Genomic DNA, 19,102 nt, shown 5'->3' on the forward strand with positions numbered 1-19,102 from the left:
TTTGCGAATTGTCATTTTTGCGAATCGCAATTTTTACGAATTGTCAATTTTTCGAAAACTCATTTTTGCGAATCGCCATTTTTACGATTTGTCAATTTTTCGAAAACTCATTTTTGCGAATTGTCATTTTTGCGAATCGCCATTTTTACGATTTGTCAATTTTTCGAAAACTCATTTTTGCGAATTGTCATTTTTACGAAAAGACATTTTTGCGAAAAGCCATTTTTGCGAAAAGTCATTTTTACGAATTGCTATTTTTACGAATTGCTATTTTAGCGAATTGTCATTTTTAAGAAATGTCACTTTTGCGAATTGTTACTTTTGCGAATCGCCATTTTTACGAATTGCCATTTTTACGAATTGTTATTTTTGCGAAAAGCTATTTTTGCGAATTGTCATTTTTGCGAATCGATATTTTTACGAATTGTCAATTTTCCGAAAAGTCATTTTTGCGAATTGTCATTTTTGCGAAAAATACAATAGTGAATTTATAGATACCTACAAGTTTTTATTGTATTTTTCGCAAAAATGACAATTCGCAAAAATGACTTTTCGGAAATTTGACAATTCGTAAAAATGGCGATTCGCAAAAATGACTTTTCGGAAAATTGACAATTCGCAAAAATGGCAATTCGTAAAAATGACTATTCGCAAAAATGGCTTTTCGCAAAAATGACATTTCACAAAAATGTCTTTTCGTAAAAATGACAATTCGCAAAAATGAGTTTTCGAAAAATTGACAAATCGCAAAAGTGACAATTCGCAAAATTGGCTTTTCGCAAAATTGACTATTCGCAAAAGTGCAGTTCGGTAAAATGACATTTCGGAAAAATGACATTTGGGGAATAATCATGCGCCCCCCTGATTTTATTTTTAATAGGGATACATTGACAAGTATAAAAAAGTAGTTGGATATTTTTAAAACACAATACGAATTTTATATTTTTATTTCATTTTTTTGTTTTAACGGCGTTGGAAGGTCTGTAAAATTTGTAGGTTACAATTATCGCCCGACAAAATACGACACTGACTGATTTAAATGACGTGAAATAGGTAAATAAACATTTTTCAACGCACTTTTTCTCTAAACACAGACACTTTTTACAAAATATGCCAACATACAACGAGTAGGAATCTTCTTAATTACCTAAATTCAAAAGATGGTTTAAATTCATGCAGAAACGTGGTTGAAAAATGTAAAATTGGAAAGTGATGTAATGCTAAGAATATAACAGCTGGACCATTGTGCTCTCTGCATGCTTCTGCCCTCTTCTGGCGACTGGCAGTAATCCGCTTCTTGTTGTCTGTCATTACATTACTTTCCAATCATTTCCAATTTTACATTTTACAACCGCTTGACAACCGCGTTTCTGCATGAATTTAAACAATCTTTTGAATTTAGGTTATTAAGAAGATTCTTACCCATTGTATGTTGGCCTATTTTGTAAAAAGTGTCTGTGTTTAGAGAAAAAGTGGTTGAAAAATGTTTATTTACCTATTTCACGTCATTTAAATCAGTCAGTGCCGTATTTTGTCGGGCGACAATTGTAACCTTAAAATTTCACAGACCTTCCTTCACAGACCTTCGCTTTTATTTGGATATTTGAAAATAAAATTAATACTTAATTAATTAAAATGGTTTAAATCTTTTTTGTCACTGATTAACTTAAAACACAATGTACCGAATTCATATAAAAAAAGTTGTGAAATTAACAAATCTCTAAATCAGAGATGTGAATTTATGGCGTTTTCTGGTATAAAGTTTGACAGAATCAAACACAACTTATCACAGTAATTGTGACTATAATGTTTAATTTAGCTATACACTTATATTTCATTGGACTTCAAATTAATATTACTTCAAGTTTAGAGATTAGTTTTTTTCCGTGTATCATTATTGTTACCATACATGTCACATGTTTGAAATATAATATATACCTATTTATACATGTTAAGATATATATTATTAATTATATTAATATATTATTAAGATTAGCAGATATGCAAAACCTCTTTAAATAAAAAACTACGATTAAAGATTATCTTTTAGCTAAAATTGAATTTCTACCGCAAAAATGTTTGAAGACCGCAAATTCTATTTATTCCAAAAAGGCATAGAAATGAATGAAATATATGTATACATATATTTTATTCTATGAAAAAATCGATGGTTTGTTTTAAAGACAAAACGAAGTGCGGTTTGAATTTCATTTGAATATTTTTTGCAGGCTCATCGATTTTTTTTGTCTAGAATGAAAAAAATTAGTTGACTACAATAACAAATAATTTTTCAAAATTGTATAACATATGGTATTTTACCTGAATGACCAAAAAAGTAAAATTAATGTGCGTCAGTATTTTATCAGATTTTTTTATATTTTATGTTTAGTAACGCAGAATAAACTTGACAAGAAAAAGGAATTTAAAAATTGTCCTTTCCCCTTCAGTCACGTTGTCAAATAAAAGAAATGTAATTCCGTTTCACGGATATTACTGTATGATATATGGGGGAATAATGACTGTTTTAAGTTCCGGTTTTTATGACGACTTTCCAACATGCAAGATTAGGGGAGATTTTAAATACTACGTAATTTGTATTTATAAATGTCACGTTTAATAATCTTTTCTTAAATCATAATTTTTAAGTAAAGGTTTAACTAAGGAGATTTATATCTTTAATTTTTGTCAATATTATAATTTTCACTACATTAATAAAAATTAATTAAAACGAATGAAGTATAAATTATCTAAAGACATTATCCTACTATCTAGAAATCTATCCAGAAAGTTATCTAGATTTACGAAGTGATTATGCAGAAACCGATAAGTAATTTGTAACAAATTTACTATATTAAATTATGAATTATTAAACAAAATACATAGAAATAGATAAAATTAAATATGGAGAATTTAACGAAGATTCAATTTATATTACCGGTTAATTTAGTTTAAATAGACAAAATAAATAACAAAACAAATGCACAAAACTCATGTAAAATATACCCTTTTAATTAAATCTTGAAATATTTATAACAAATAAAATAGAGGAATAATTTTAACCGAAAATCATCCTTATCGAAACAATTCGCGCCGTACGACACTCGTTCTTACTCACATACATACACACAATTTAAGAACATAAAAACAAAATACAAATAAAAAGCGTAGTTCGAAATTAGACAAATTATCATGAATTGAAAGCGATTGATATTTTAAAAAGGAATCTTAAATGGATAAGGATAATGTTTGGAGGTATCAATAAACGGATTAAGATTTGGAAGGAATGAGATCAATATTGTATATAATAAAATGGATATAAATGGAAATTTGAAAGATAAAAGTAAAACAATATTTAAAAACTTATTTTCGGCGATCTGTCTCCTGATGAAGCGAGAAAGCGTCGGTTGAGAAACCTTAGTCACGGGTGAAACTTGAATGTCCCGATTATAATCCTTACGGCATTCAATTTGTTGAACCAAAGGATGGAATTAATTATATATTCAAACGGAAAGATGTCCAAGTTATGTACCAAATCTCCTTCGTCAATGGCCCAAGTTTCAGGAGAAAATGATGGTATACTTGTATAACGATAATTCAGTTTCCGGCTCCCGCACGCAGTCCCTCACTCATCATCAGCCACAAAAATTGATTACAATCACAAAAAAATCGCCACTCTAAATTAAGATTTGAAATAATAATTAAAATTTGATAGATGTTAACTGAATTGAAAATAAAATTAAACAAAATAAATTTACAATCATATTTTTTACCTTTGGGCTGTCGGCGACACGCAAAGAGGTGGCGATACAAGATACTTGTTCTGCCGAATTTTGATAAGTGAGAGATATTTGCATGCGGGAACGATTTCATTACTTTTCCGCGGCAAAAAACCCCACTCAGCGATTTTCCCCACGCCCTGATCTTTCCTTTGGCGCCTATTTTCCAAGATTTTATAAATTCATCGATAGAGTCAAATCAAAATTCCTACCAACGCTTTCCCGCTTAATTTTAAACACTATAAGGCAGTCCTTACCCTTTCAAATTTAGGACCAATTACTTAAACACATAAGAGATGCAAATTACATCTGAAAACTATCTGTTTATGGGAGAAAAATATTAGCCAAAGAACGAGCAATATATAAAGTAGTTTGAGATTTTAACGAGAAAACGCTAACTAAAATACCAGAAACAAATGGCAATGACGCTAATAAAATAAGATTAAATAGAAGTAAAGTAGAATATAAAGGACAGTCAATTAATCGAGAAGAATTCGCTGAAACCTGAAAAAAGTATTATGGATTGCGAATGAAGTAGATATGCAAATCAGGTAAAGGAAGACATTATTACGTTGTTTATTTTAGAAAGAAGAAGAAAGCAATATGAAAAATGAACCTTTGTGTGATTTTTCATATTCAAATCTCAACTTTTGTGCAACGGTATATTTAGAAAAGATCTTAATAGATATTTTGTAAAGAACTTACAAACAGTGATAAATAGAATTAATTTATTTTAAATTAAAAACATAAAGAGCAAAATTCTATGAAATTACCTTTAGATTCGAATGGAATTGGTGAAAATAATCTTGTAATCTTACTTTGAAAAAGTGCAAGGTATTTTAAAATAGATTTTTTAAGTTTTTTGATTTGCTTCGCTTAACGGTTGTTGACTCAAACTTTAGTAGAAAATGTCTCAAAGACGGAAACTCCTATAGTAAGCATGAAAATAATGCAAGATCATTTGCGTATAACGTTACCCACTTGAAAACAGTTTAACGTTTCTCTAGAGAAATGCCCATATCGACTTCATGAAACTTTTATTTTTTTACAGGAAACGTTTAACTTGATTTTAGTTAGAAAAAATTTTTCCTACAGCGAACTTACACATTCACTACTATTTTTCACCCCCTTTTCTAAAGGGAAATATTTTGCAATAATGTTCTGTAGTTAAAATTATTTTCTGTTATGTGTATTATCAAGATGTGTCAAAAACTAAGATTTAAAGTATTTTATAGCGACGGAACTTTTCTTGTTATTAAGGAAAAAGGATAAGGTAGAACATGCATTCAGAATTTCTAGGACAGAGAGTTTTATTTTAATAAACGTGTACATATATACATATATATCTACACATATACATATGTGTTAAATAATTTAGAATACATAGGCCTTAACTGTGGCAGGAAATACAATGTGCCTCATTCATTGCAACTACTCTTGTACACAACTGTGGACTATAGTCGTTGATGAACAGCACTTAGAGCTGTTTCATATGTAACTAAGTGCAAGTAGAGCAAATGTCCTACTACTATCTGTAGGTACATATAACATTCGTCTTTATTTGAGAAAAGCCCTGAAATAGAGATATCCAGACTGATCTCTATCCAATTTTGCGATCGAATCCAATTGCCGTTTCCGTCGACAATACTCCTATGTATCGAAATATCTCCGTCACACTATCTTTGGATACTAAAATAATTCTCTTTCCCAGAGAAGAAAAGTTGATATTTTTAGTTTAAAATACCGAATAATTAAAAGAGTAAAAAAATAAAAGTATTACATTTATTTATAAATTTTAATGCTTATATTTAAAACCAAAATAATTATTAATAGGTGCTCACTCTCGAATTAAAGGTTTGTAATGAAATGATTATTTAAGAATACACGATAATTAACATAATTCAAGCAAGTTCGTGGTGAATCTGTCTAAATGTAAAGGAATCGTAAGGATTCGTCCTTCACGATTCCAGTCGATTCCATGTGTATCCAGGCAAGTAATAATAACTTTTAAAATATTGTTGAATTGGATTCTGAGTGTACAGATCAGATTTTATTTTTGTGTTCTTACACAGAAAAGTTGTTGGGCTTTATCTTATGGCTGTATTTGACGGTAAAGTTGCAGCACTAAATGAGAGAATGATTACGTCTTTTATGTTTGGCTGAATAGATCTCACTTTGTGAGAGAGCTGATGCCCCACAAAGTTATAGCAGAATTCTCTGGGAACTTTACACCACTGCTATGGGAAAACTTCTGCCCGCACAAGAGAGAAGGCTTCTCACAATAGTTCTGCAGCGTTACTATGGGTGTTTTCAAGGTGCACCCAATAAGCTCTTCTGTCAACGTACAAGTGTCGGTCCCACAAAAATGGCGTAAAGCTACAATCGATTCATAAATCCCACTCTTTGGATTTAGGAGAATATTAGAAGGCATTCACTGCCAAGGTAACCAAAACGGTTGGAATCATGGGTAAAGTGCAATTGGTGGATCACAGATCACCAGTCTATCGGGCTACAAAAAAAGTTCAAGCTAATTCTTGGGCAAAGGAAAAATACGACGAATAGACAAATAATAATTATATTCCTATTTCTGAATTCTGCAAAGTCTTTAGTTTTGCTCTTGAGAAAGCCAAATGACTCTCGCAAGAACAAGAAATAAATAGGTCAAAAAAGCAGCACGATAAAATTGCGATGGCGACGAAAAGGGATTTTCACTTATGCAGTTTAAAGCTGAAAAGTAGTTGCGTAGGTTGAAACAGGATTCAGTGAAAAATACGAGAGTGGTAAATTTTATATAAAAGGGTTTGTAAGGGTTTGTAAGGATGTAATAGGATGAAAGCAGAGTTTATTTGCATTGCAAGTTAACTCTGATTACCTCCTGCAAACCCCTGGTTAGCGACAAATTTAGATGGTAAAAGGAGTAAAGCAGGTGTTCCTAGAACCTTATTAAATACTGCTTGACCCGTACTTACAGAATTCTTTCCTCTCGCTCATACCATATTTGAGATCATTTTTAACTAATTTTTATAATAACTTTAATTATTATTAATAAATGGCATTATTATTTAATGATTTTTACTTTTTTTTAATTTAATCGTGACCAATAGCGAATTCATAAATAATGTTAGTATATATGTGAGGATTAATACATATCCATTTATATATAAAAAAAAATTTTTTAAATTAAATATTTGTTAATTAAATTATTTAACGGTGTATATAATTATTAAATTGCATACTTATAACTATACAATACAGAAAAATCGGAATAAACGCAAACCTACGAAATAAATAAAATCTAACACACGCGAGACTTGAACCTACGACCTACGGACTACGAAACTAACGCCCTAACCACTATGCTACGGAACCTTACTAAACACAGACGCTCTATTTTCAGAGACTTGTTGAGTGATTCAATAAAGCATTAATTGACACTAATACACTACAGCAAATAAATAAATTGTTTAATAATAATAACCTTCTTTAAACATTCATAAATTAATATTTTTATTATTAAAAAAAAATGTCAAAACATTTCAGTTAAAAATAATATTTATAAATTAATAATAAAAAAGCACATGTTTCGGTAACCTATTCGCAGTTTGAAGTTAGTTGTTGTTTACATTTTTGTTTTTAATTTTTTTTTAATTTCTCTTTTCAAATATTTTCAATTTTAAAATTAATGTATTGAAAATCTTCGAATTGTTGCAAAGAATTTTATCAAAAAATTTGATAATAATAGAATTCCTTCAAAGAATTTCTTTATTTAGAAAAATAACTAAATTCTCGCGAAGAATTTTATTAATATTTTTAAAAATCCTAATTAAATTCTTTTGAAAAATTTCTTTGAATTTTTTTTAAACTAATGGAGTTTCTTTAATAATTTTAATTGAAAATTTCGAAAGCAATTGCATTTTATGAAGAAGAATTTTATTAAAATTGTATTGAAAATAATTGATTTCTTGCGAAGAACTTTAGTATTTATCAAAATAATTGAAAGGTTTCGAAGAATTTATTAAAATTTTAAGAAATAATTAAATTGTTATGAAGAATATTATAGAAATATTTAAAAATCATGAAATTTTTTCGAAAAATTCAATTAAAGTTGTTTCGAAAATAATTGAATTTCTTCTAATTTTATTAAAATTAAGTATATTCAAAATAATTGAATTACTTTTTGGAAATAATATTCTTTGAATTCTTTTGACGAATATATTTAAAAATTGCATTGAGATATCTAGTAATTTAATTTTTATATAGAATTTTTTAAAAATATTTTGAGAATAATTAAATTGTTTTTAGAGAATTTTAAATTCTTGTTGTAGTTAAATTTTATGGAAATTTTTAAAAATAATTAAATTCTTTCGTTTAATTTTATTTTAATTGGATTAATGATTATTTAATTCCTGCAAAGAATTTTAGTATTTATAAAAATAGTTGAATTATTTCGAAGAATTTATTAAAGTTTAAGAAATTGATTGCAATTTATGAAAATATTTGAAAATAATTGAATTCCTGCAAAGAATTTTACTATTTATAAAATTAATTGAATTCTTGCGAAGTATTTTACTATTTATAGAAATAATTGAATTTTTTTGAAGGATTTATTAAAATTTTAGAAAATAATTGAATTCTTTCGTGAAATTTTCAAAATAAAAATTTTGTAATTTGCATAACAATAATAAGTTGTATATCTCGTTCCGCGCGTAACATTTGCTATTGTAAGAATGTAGTAGAAGCAATACAGGGTTTAAGGTTCAATTAGGACTTAAAAAGGAGTTGCCAGAGTTAAATAGAACTTACGCAGGAGGAAAAAAACACCAAGGGTTTGTTAGGTGCAGGTTAGGATTAAATTATACTTACCAGGAAGTAAGCAGGTCTAAAAGTTCGACTCGGGTAATGTATCATTTACCTTGGTACATTGTAGTAAAACACGAACAAATTCTGTTCATCTGGATGCAAAACTGCGAATACATAGAACCTTTTGATAGGACAATTCTTTCATAAGTTTATTCCATTCAAGAAGAAAAGATTGAGACCCTATAAAATTCTTTATTGAGTCGTATACATTTTTAAAAGATTCCCTAGGACGTTGACTGAAAAAGCTCCCTGGCATTCACTGAAATCAGTTTCCACCCCTTTGAAATACATAAAATGTTGAATAAAAGCTTCTGACGATAATAAACCATTTAATATCCATATTTCTATATTAGAATCCTTATTTGTTCAGATGCTCGCATCGATTTTATGTTAGTTTCTAAAAAGAATAAATTTCTTATCTTCTGTTTCTTTTTGTTACAGATTTTCAAAAGCTCGAACGAGAGGCACGGATATGTAGGAAACTTCAGCATCCAAATATTGGTAAGTTTTTGATATTAATTTATCATTTAGTTGTTACAAGTTTATGTTAGAATATTTGTTGAGGAAAATTTGATACTTTATGAATGTGAAGCTATATGGTGAAACGAATCTTTGACAGTAAATGTGAATTTTTTATGATCAACGTTTAAAGTTAAAGTAGATATTAGGAACTTGAAACGAGGGGTGAAGCTGCTGAAAAGTTACCCTACCACTACTGCTATAGGCATGTATATCTGTGCACTTTCCTTGCTTCGAGTAACTTTTCTAGTAAATAAGTCAGAGATAAAGGTGAAGCTAAAGATGCATGAAGCGAACAAAGTTCACGAACTCAGGGAGAACAGTGTAAAAGACTATTCCCATAGTTATCGGATGCATTTTGGAATTAATCTAATACGTATTTTAATATCTGTAGGCATTTTCCGTTTTCAGTTACTTTTGTCCATACTGACTTTATCTCCCTTAACGTCCACCCCATTTATTTATTTAAAACCTCATTACATCTATAATAACCATCCATAACAATAACCTCATCTCTACCAACCATATCTTCGGAATCCCATTGAGTCACTTGATTCCTTATAAGCCATTCCACTTTCCTATCTTAGCAACATAAAATTCACACTACTTGTCTCTCTTTTAATTTGCACCACAACACTTTTTCCTTTGCTCTCTAACACACTGCACTAAATATACTTTATTAATTACTTACAATTATGTCAAAAACTTTAACTTTATCCAAACGCGTGCACAACTCAAGGGTACCGGAAACGGAAGCCTCCTATCTATAAATTATATAATTAATATTAACTACTTCAATCATTGTAACCGTTATATGTGGACGTCCACATGAAAAGGGTCTATTTTTGCACTATTAAACTTATCTACATGGGCGAATTCCTTGCAAAATTTTGAGTAGTCATAGAACTTTTTTGGTGAAAAATTCGATGAGTTATAGAATTTCAAAGTTTAGAACGCCAAAACCTCATTTCGAGAAAAACGGAATTAAAGATTGTGATACTAATTGATGGTGATATCTCTGGTTTTTCTTTTTTCTGGGAAGTTATTCAGATAAGAATTGTTTCTAGTCCAGGGCACCTTAAAGATGAAAAAACAATAGGTTCTTAATTTTTAAAACCAACCCCCCTCCATTTTGAAAAATACGAAAATTCGACAAAACGGACCCTTTTCTAAAAAGGAGGTTTTTTTAAATTATAAACCATTTATTACAAGGTTAATGATTGGGTGCAATTTTATTGTGTCATTTTAAAGAAAAAAAATAGAAATTAAACTTATTTAAAATTTTTTAACAGTCTCTATTATAAATAATTTGACGAAATATTGAAATTTTCACTTCTACGACTACAAAAATAAAGACTCTAACATCAATATCTCTGGTTCTTCTAGGAAGTTATTCAGATAAGAATTGTTTACGGTCTAGGGCACCTTAAACATGAAAAATCATGAGGTGTTAATTCCCCCCCCCCTCCATTTTGGAATTACGGAATAATTTTAAAAGGACCGACAAAATGGGCCCTTTTATAAAAAAGAGGTTTTTTTTAATTACAAACCATTTCTTACAAGGTTAATGATTGGGTGCAATTTTATTGTGTCATTTGAAGAAAAAGAATAGAAATTAAACTTATTTAAAATTTTTTTACAGTCTCTATCACGAAAAATTTCACGAAATATCGAATTTTTCATTTCTATGAGTACAAAAACAAAGACTCCAACATCAAAATCTCTGGTTCTTTTGGTAAGTTATTCAGATAAGAATTGTTTACAGTCCAGGGCACCTTAGAGATGAAAAATCAAGAGGTTTTAAATTTTTCCACACCTCCATTTTTAAAATACTGATTACTTTTGCAAATGACCGACAAAATGGGCCCTTTTCTTTTTTCAAAAGAACCAATGAAATCAAACAGTTTAATCCGTCCTTTATCGTATGGTTAACATTTCTTTTAACATCACGTCCCATTCATGTCTCGTCGTTGGCATTTCTGCTTGCCAAGTTGTTCAGGCAGAATTTCCTCTGAAGAGAAAGAGAATCTTAGATGTATCAATATTTTTGTTTAATTAGTTGTATTAGAGAACAGCTTATTAATTTGATTAGAAAATTAATTAGAGTCTGACGGAGAAATTTATTCCTTTAAATTTCTTTTTATTTTTATTGTTGAAAGTGTCAGATTTTTCTTGACGTTAAGCAGAAAATTTAATTAATTATTAAATACATACGTTAAACTGCCAATTGACGACAGTATGGAATACATTTTTATGTCTGCAGTCATTTTTAGTAATCTGCATAAATTCATTGGAATGATTAATTTCAGTATTTTAGTGTCATTACACCGTAATACACCATCACGTTCTGCAAGTCTTACGCTAAGTGTATTCAGTGTCACGAACTAATGATGAAGCATAAGATCACTTAACCCTTACCATTATATAATTTACATGTTTTGCATAGTAAATGCAATTCGAAATTTTCACTTAACTTATAGTGTTAACAGTTTGTTTATAATGTGATACTATAAATTAATCTCTAAATTGGAATATTGGAGGACCATTTATTTTGTTGAAAAATATTTTGAATGACAGGGACTTTAATTTTAGTTTCGTTGAATGTTCCTCGATAAAGATACATATTAACGACAGAGATTCATGACATTTAAAAGGGTTAATTCATTCGCTATGTATAGTCAATTAAACTTTGTCAAATGCTTTTTACGATAAATCGATAAGTCTACTAAAATCTGTAGTGCAATGACCTTCATTCTAGGGAATTGAAATTAATCACGATATGCCGATTCATTTAAATTATCAGCATCAATGGATGTCAAATAGTTTTGGGTCTTCTACCTAATTACTTGTTTCTTTTCAAATATAAAATACGAAATTATTAAACATATACTAAGAATTTGACAATTAAACTTTGTAGTAATAATATCTAAAGGATTTTGTTGTCATTTAGTAGTTCATAAAATAATTGTATTCTAACCTTCTTTAGTATTATTTTCCATCGTAGAAAAAGACAAATATGTTTTTTGCTTGGAGTTAGTTTTTCCTTAAAATAACGAAATTATCTCTCTCCAAAGAGCAAGCTTTTCGTTGAATATGCTACCAGGGTGCAATTATCCTTTTCGATCGATGAGAAAAGGATCTTCTAGAAGATGTAAAAGATACGTTATATGCGTTCTGAGATCTCGTAAAGTGCGCAGCAAGTCACAATTACTCTTAAAACTGAACGCTTAAAAGTAGAGTTGTTCATAGTTCAGAAAGGAAAAGTGAAAAATTATTTAACTCCCTGTAAAAATATCCCTTTGAATCTTTAATAAGTACTAATTTTAAAGAAATATCAAAATTAAATTAATATGTGACGTGGATAATCCAGTAGGGGGATTACGATTAGAGACGGCGCTATATAGCTCAATTATTTATATTTTGTTAAAAATTATAAATTTTTATTAAAATTAGTTTTCCATGATGTTAATAAACACTAAATGTTGCAATTGTTTAAAACAAATAAGTAATAAGGAATAAAACAAAATAGAAATTTGCGTCTCGCTATAAGTTACCAAATTTACAAGAATTTTCTGTCAAATCGCTACGATTTTGTCTCAGAATAAGGATGGCATAGAGAAAGTATAAAATATACAGATATATATACATATAAATTATATACAAATATACATATATATTTTTTTATATAAAAAACTTTTTGTCTTATTTTTTCACAATTATTATTTTTGTCTAAATAAATAATCAATCAACTCTCATTTCTATTCATATAACTTTGTCTCTATGTTTTCTGTATATAGCGTAGCGCTATATAGCGCTGTCTTCAATCGTAATGAGTATATTAATTTTATAATTCTGAATGTTAATCGATATAAAAAAATTGGATGAATGTAAAAATGATAATTATCGAATTTAAATTCTATTTTAAAAGTGAAAATAGTACGAAAAATTAAAACATTAATTTTCTTTGATATCCCTCGGTACTATTAGATGTTGTCGTTAAAAGGTGATTAAAGTTGTAGACACCATGCTGATGCTACTAAAACAGTTAAAAAGATACTAACAATAAAGATTTTTTAAGCTAACACTGTAAATGGTTTACGGTGTAACGAGTTTACCTTTCCATTATTTAAAATTCCATCTTCTTGAAAGAAAATTTCGACAATGTTCTGTAAACTTTATTTATGAATCACATTGTTACAATTAGAATATATGATTGTGTTTCTGATTTCCATTTTTGATTTTTTGATTTTCACTTCTGCTGAACTTCTTCTGAAAATATATAAATATATATTATATGTATAATTATATACACTAGAACAAACTCTGCGCGCTACGCGCGCCATTCAATTTTTTTTAACTATACACTTCTATGCTACAAATTAAATTTTATACCAATACCACAACATAATTTTAAATTTTAAACATTTTTTCAGGTATTTGATTATTTTTATAAAATATAATAAACTCATTCAGAGTAATTCAACTATTTTCAAGAATATCAATATTCGTCACAAGAATTCTTTTTTTTCAAAAGTAATAAAATTTTTTATTAAAGAAATTCAATTATTCTTAAAAAATTTTATTTTTAAAAAAATTTACGAATATCTCGTCAAGAATTCAGTTATCAATTATATTCAAAATGTTTTAACAATTAAAAATTTTTCAATAATTACTATTTTTATAAAATCTATCAAATAATTTTACAAAAACATTTAATTATTTTCATAAATAATAAAATAAAATTCATAATCAGCGACCCCAAAAACCCTGGAGTAACAAACTTTCAAGCGAATCCAAGCAATTCTTAATTTTTACATCTGCCATCTTGGTTCCGACATTTTAAATTTTTGAAAACTAATTTCGGATTTGTAATCAACGACTCCAATAACCCCGAGAAACAATTTTCAAGCGAATCCAAGCAATTGCATGAAGTCTATTAAAGCAATCCAAAAACACACCTTTTTGGTGTCTTCAACCCAATTTTTTGAAAAAGCTTTTAATTTTTTTTTATTTTATGGATATGGGTCTTGTAGTGCACATTACAAGCTTTAATTTAAGACCTTGTGGAAGTCTCTAGCACGTCAGGTTAAAGAAAAAAAAATGTTGAAAATCCTCAAAAAAGCGTTTTTGGGGTCTTTACCCCCACTTTTCTTAAAATCCTGACGTGATGGGCAATTTTGGAATTCGGGATCGTGTTCAGCGTCCAAAAATACATCGGAAACCATTCCGATATCTCATAAAAAAAAGTATGTCTTTTTTTGTTGACCTGTGTTATTGTCATCGCAAAATTACCTCATTGTAAAGGAGCATCAATCCTTGCACTTCGTTCTTTATTGCTTATGTCTCCTCAATTATTAATCAAAATTATTATTATTTATTATATAATTATTATTATTAAGAGTCTAGTCTCTTTCAGTATAATCAAGTTATATCTTTTGGTGTTGTTAGCAGAGAGAAATATTTGTATTTTTAAAATTTACACTGATCTTTCCCTTCAATGTAATGTTTCACATTTGAAATCCCAAAGGAATTCAACATAACAAAATAAACTAAATTAAGAAAAGTCCAAAATTTCCCTATAAACATAATTTTTTATATATATATATATATATTACTTCTATTTTCTCCTAAAAATATTTTTACGGAATCAAATGATTTTACTCTTGATAATGCAACATACATCTGACCATGATTAAAAACATCTCGTCTTAAATCAATGAATATTTTATTAAATGTTTGACCTTGAGATTTATTAATGGTCATTACGAAAGCCAATTTTATAGGAAACTGTCGTCTTTTAAAAGTAAATGGATATAAATTTTCACAATATAAAGTTACTCGATGTAAAAAAACAATATTTCCACTCTTATCTCCGGTTAATATTTTACATTTAATAACATTATGTGATAAATCTAAAACAATTAACCTTGTTCCGTTACATAATCCTTCATTAATACTAAGATTTCTAATAAGCATTACAACAGAATTAATTCTTAAATGTAATTCATGTGGTGGTAAAGAAGGTGGAGAGAGAGTGTTTAAATATTCTGGTAATAAAACTTCAGAAAATTTTCCATTATCACAACTTTCAGTAGAATCAATACTTTTATATATTTTTTCACCTTTACTGTCTAAGAGATTTACCACCCTCTTATTAATATCATCAACGTCAACATTTCTTGGTGCTAAAATTGCACACATTGACAAATCTTTAAATTTTTTCTGTTGTATCAAATGACTATACATTTCTTCAGCAATATCTATATTTCCTTGTTGAATAATATGTTCTGGTAATTCGATGTTATCATCTATATCATTTAATTCGCCATTACCAACTTTAAGTAGAAATTCTACAAATTCTGTTTCCTCTGGTAAAGCTCTCATATTTTCTGTTAATGTGTATTTTGTGAAATGTTGCCATAAATGACTATTTTTTATTGATAAATTTATTATTTCTGATCTAGTACCTCGTTCTTTTATCGGTAAAATTTGTCGAAAATCTCCTCCTAGAATTACAATTTTTCCACCAAAAACTTCATTTGATTTCATTATATCTCTTAATAACTTATCCATAATTTCTAAGGCATATTTTGGAGCCATTGGTGCTTCATCCCAAATAAAAACATCAATATTTTTTAAAAATTGTCCTTCTTTTGACTGAACTTTAATATTTGAAGATGAATCATTGTACAATGGAACAGGTAAGCCTAAGACTTTATGTACAGTTTTCCCATTAGGAAGCAGTGTAGCAGCTATGCCTGTAAATGCCATGTTGCAAACATTTATTCCTTTACTTTTTAATAAATGCCATAAGGTAGTATATAAAAAAGTTTTTCCAGATCCTCTACAACCATTAATATATAAGCATTTAGAACTATTAGAAGAAGAATCTTTTATTACTTCAAGTATATAATCAACTATATTTTTTTGTTTAACATTTAATTTAGTATAATTCTGCTCTCCTATTTTTATATGTTCAAAAATATTTATATCATCAACCTGCGCAGGAAAATTTTCATCTATATCTAATAAACCCTGAAAATCGGTTAAACAATATCCTTCATTCAATAACATTGATTTTATATTTCTATAAGCTATTTTTTCAGCTTCAATATTGTCAATTTTTGAATAGTCTTCTGACATTTGACCTTTAAATTTCTCCCAAAGTTTTTCCGGATGTACAGGATGACAATGAATTAGAATTCTTACAAATAATTGTCGAAGTGAATGAGGCATCATCCATAAAGTAGCTTCCTCCATTGTCCTAATCCACTCACTATCATCTTCTATAAGTCCTAATGCCAAACAAGCAGATGTAAAAGATTCATGAATAACTCCATTAACTGTTCTTAAACTTTGGAAAGAAGTTACTCCTTTTACTGTAAGTAACAATAATCTAAGGTGAAATAATTCCAATTGGCGTGGATTAACTGAATACATTCTTCCCAATACTTTTTCTTTACGACTCCTTTTTTGCCATTCAAGAGTTTTTTTTATCCACGTATAATGTTCTGGTATTTGTGTATAATAATACTGACGAGCAGTACTATCACGCTCATTAAGTTTAAAATAATCGAGCATTTTTGTATTTTTCTGTAAATCAAAAGAAACATTGTTATTATCTTTCCTTTCGCGAATAATAACATTCTGTTCATTTGGTAAATGTATGGGTAAACGATTTATACTATGGCTCTTTTTCCCTAAAGGTTTACTTAAAATTCTCCAAACAGCTTCAACAGGACCTACATACCTATTTTCTTCATAATGATTAATTTCATTGTGATTAACAGTTACCTCACCATTCGCATTTGTAATAATAATGGATGCAGCATCATGACCCTTGAAAATATATTTATATAGATATTTAACAGATTTAATACTTGAAACTATTTCCACATTTATATGGCAATTAAATATTTCCGAAAGTGTAGGGCAATATGGAACCACATTAGAATTGTCAACAACAAATCCATTTGGTCGCTCATACGTTTTATTATTATTTCTTCGACGACAACGAACATAACAGTTTTCTTCAATTGTAGTTTCTTCTTGGTAACTTTTTGGAAAATTTTTTGAACATTTACCATCAATTAAACACCAATCTCCACAAGGTCCGTGAATGTTATTTTGCATTATTATGTTATGCAAGGAAGGATTGATATTTTCATCAGGAATTTCTGCAGAAATATAACGATCAACACTTTCAACTGTTAATATTTTAGAATTTTCTTTTAATATAACTAACAAATGAATATGTGGTAATCCTCGCTTTTGAAATTCAATAACATAAACATAAGACTTAACCTCTCCAAATAATTTGTTGTCAACAATAACATTTAAAAGTTGTTTCACCTTCAATGCAAAAACTCTAGTTACTATATCAGGTCTATCAGAAGCAGTTTGATGAGGTAATAAATTTTCTTGTATCTCTTTCAAATTTGGATTACACGTCATTGTAATAAATAAATCTGGTCTACCATGACGACCAACAGTAGCCATGGCATCCTGATATTGTTGCATCATATTACGAGGTGATCCTATAAAAGTGGAAGGCAATATAAGCATTTTTCCAACATGTACATCATTTTCTAACTCATTATTTTGTAAATAATCGATTAATCCTTGATATGTTTCACTTCTCAATTGAGCTTGATTGTTTGCACAAAATTGCAATCTATCTTTCTCTATTTTTACATAATTGTCAACTACCCATTGTTGAAACAATCTTCCCCCATATAAAAATTGATTAAATTCCTTATCTCTTATAGCAATTTTGTATTTACAATAGGCAGACCTAGAAATATTATGTTTTTTACTTCTAAAATCACTATCACTACGAAGCATATTAATATTATAACCTTTATTTCCAAGTGGATAAAATATGGGATAGATCCATGGTTCAACATTCGGATCTAAATTACTAACTGATTTCAGTTCCTTTGTAGACTTATTATAAACTGTTACATAAGATTCTGGTATTTCTCCTTCTGAGTTTGTATTGAAAATAGCAGCAACTTCATTGTAACTTTGATAATTATATCTTTTTTTATCAAAACCTTTTTTCAACGTGAACAATAGTTGTAACTCTGGAACATCTTCATTATTTTGTCTTGCTAATTCAGTTTCTATTTTAATTACTTCTGACATCATCATGTAAGATTTTGTGTATGCGTTTGAAGTTCTCATAATATTTTCTATATTTTGTAAAAGTTCTTTGTCCAAATTTTCGTTACTTTTTAATCTGTATCTGATTGATTCCTCAGGGTCATAAATAAATAATTGACCAAAACATGGATCTTCACCTTTATCCGGATATAAAGCACTATTAATTTGATAGTAAATTTGACCTTGAATTTTGTAACAGAATGGTCCTCTTCTTCTTCCATTAAAATTAATTACATTAGCATTTAAAGATGCAAAAGAAAAAGAATTATTGTACAGCCTTATATTCTTTTTAAAATGACCAGATTTTTCATGAAGCCCTTCTAGCAAAAGCTTTAATTCATCTGGATATTGTATAGAAGTTAAAACAACACCTCCATGACTACAACAGTCATTAAAACTAACTTTTGTACCAGCAACTTGTTCATCTTTAAAATGTTTAGCTTGACAATGTGTGCAGTAATAATTCATTGGACCTAGATAATTTTCAACATTATTTGACTTAAATGTTTTATTATCATCTAAATCTATATTTAATATTTTCTTTGGATTAGAAATATTCAAATTTGAATTTATACTATTATTTACCAGTTTCAACTCATTTTGAATTTGATGATTTAATACTCTTTCACAATAATTTCTTTGACATAGAGTATTTTTTGTTTTTGACAAAGTACTTCTATCACTGTTTATATTTTTTAATTTAAGGTTTTGAGCATATTCTATTTTAGATTCAACTTGAAGTTTTTTCTTAGTTGAAGTGTGCACTTCACCTGAATAATTTA

General features: G+C 28.5%; 1 protein-coding gene across 1 annotated transcript in view; it reads left to right on the top strand.

Moving 5' to 3' along the window:
* The window catches only part of LOC122502384 (calcium/calmodulin-dependent protein kinase type II alpha chain-like), a 274,765-nt gene that overhangs the window by 11,972 nt on the left and 243,691 nt on the right, over window positions 1-19,102 (top strand). The window contains exon 2 of the mRNA XM_043612408.1: window positions 9,078-9,137. Within this exon, the coding sequence (XP_043468343.1) occupies window positions 9,078-9,137 (60 nt within the window). The remainder of the gene's footprint in view (window positions 1-9,077; window positions 9,138-19,102) is intronic.

Source organism: Leptopilina heterotoma, unplaced genomic scaffold (assembly GCF_015476425.1).
Source record: "Leptopilina heterotoma isolate Lh14 unplaced genomic scaffold, ASM1547642v1 Lhet_107, whole genome shotgun sequence".
Lineage (NCBI taxonomy): Eukaryota > Metazoa > Arthropoda > Insecta > Hymenoptera > Figitidae > Leptopilina > Leptopilina heterotoma.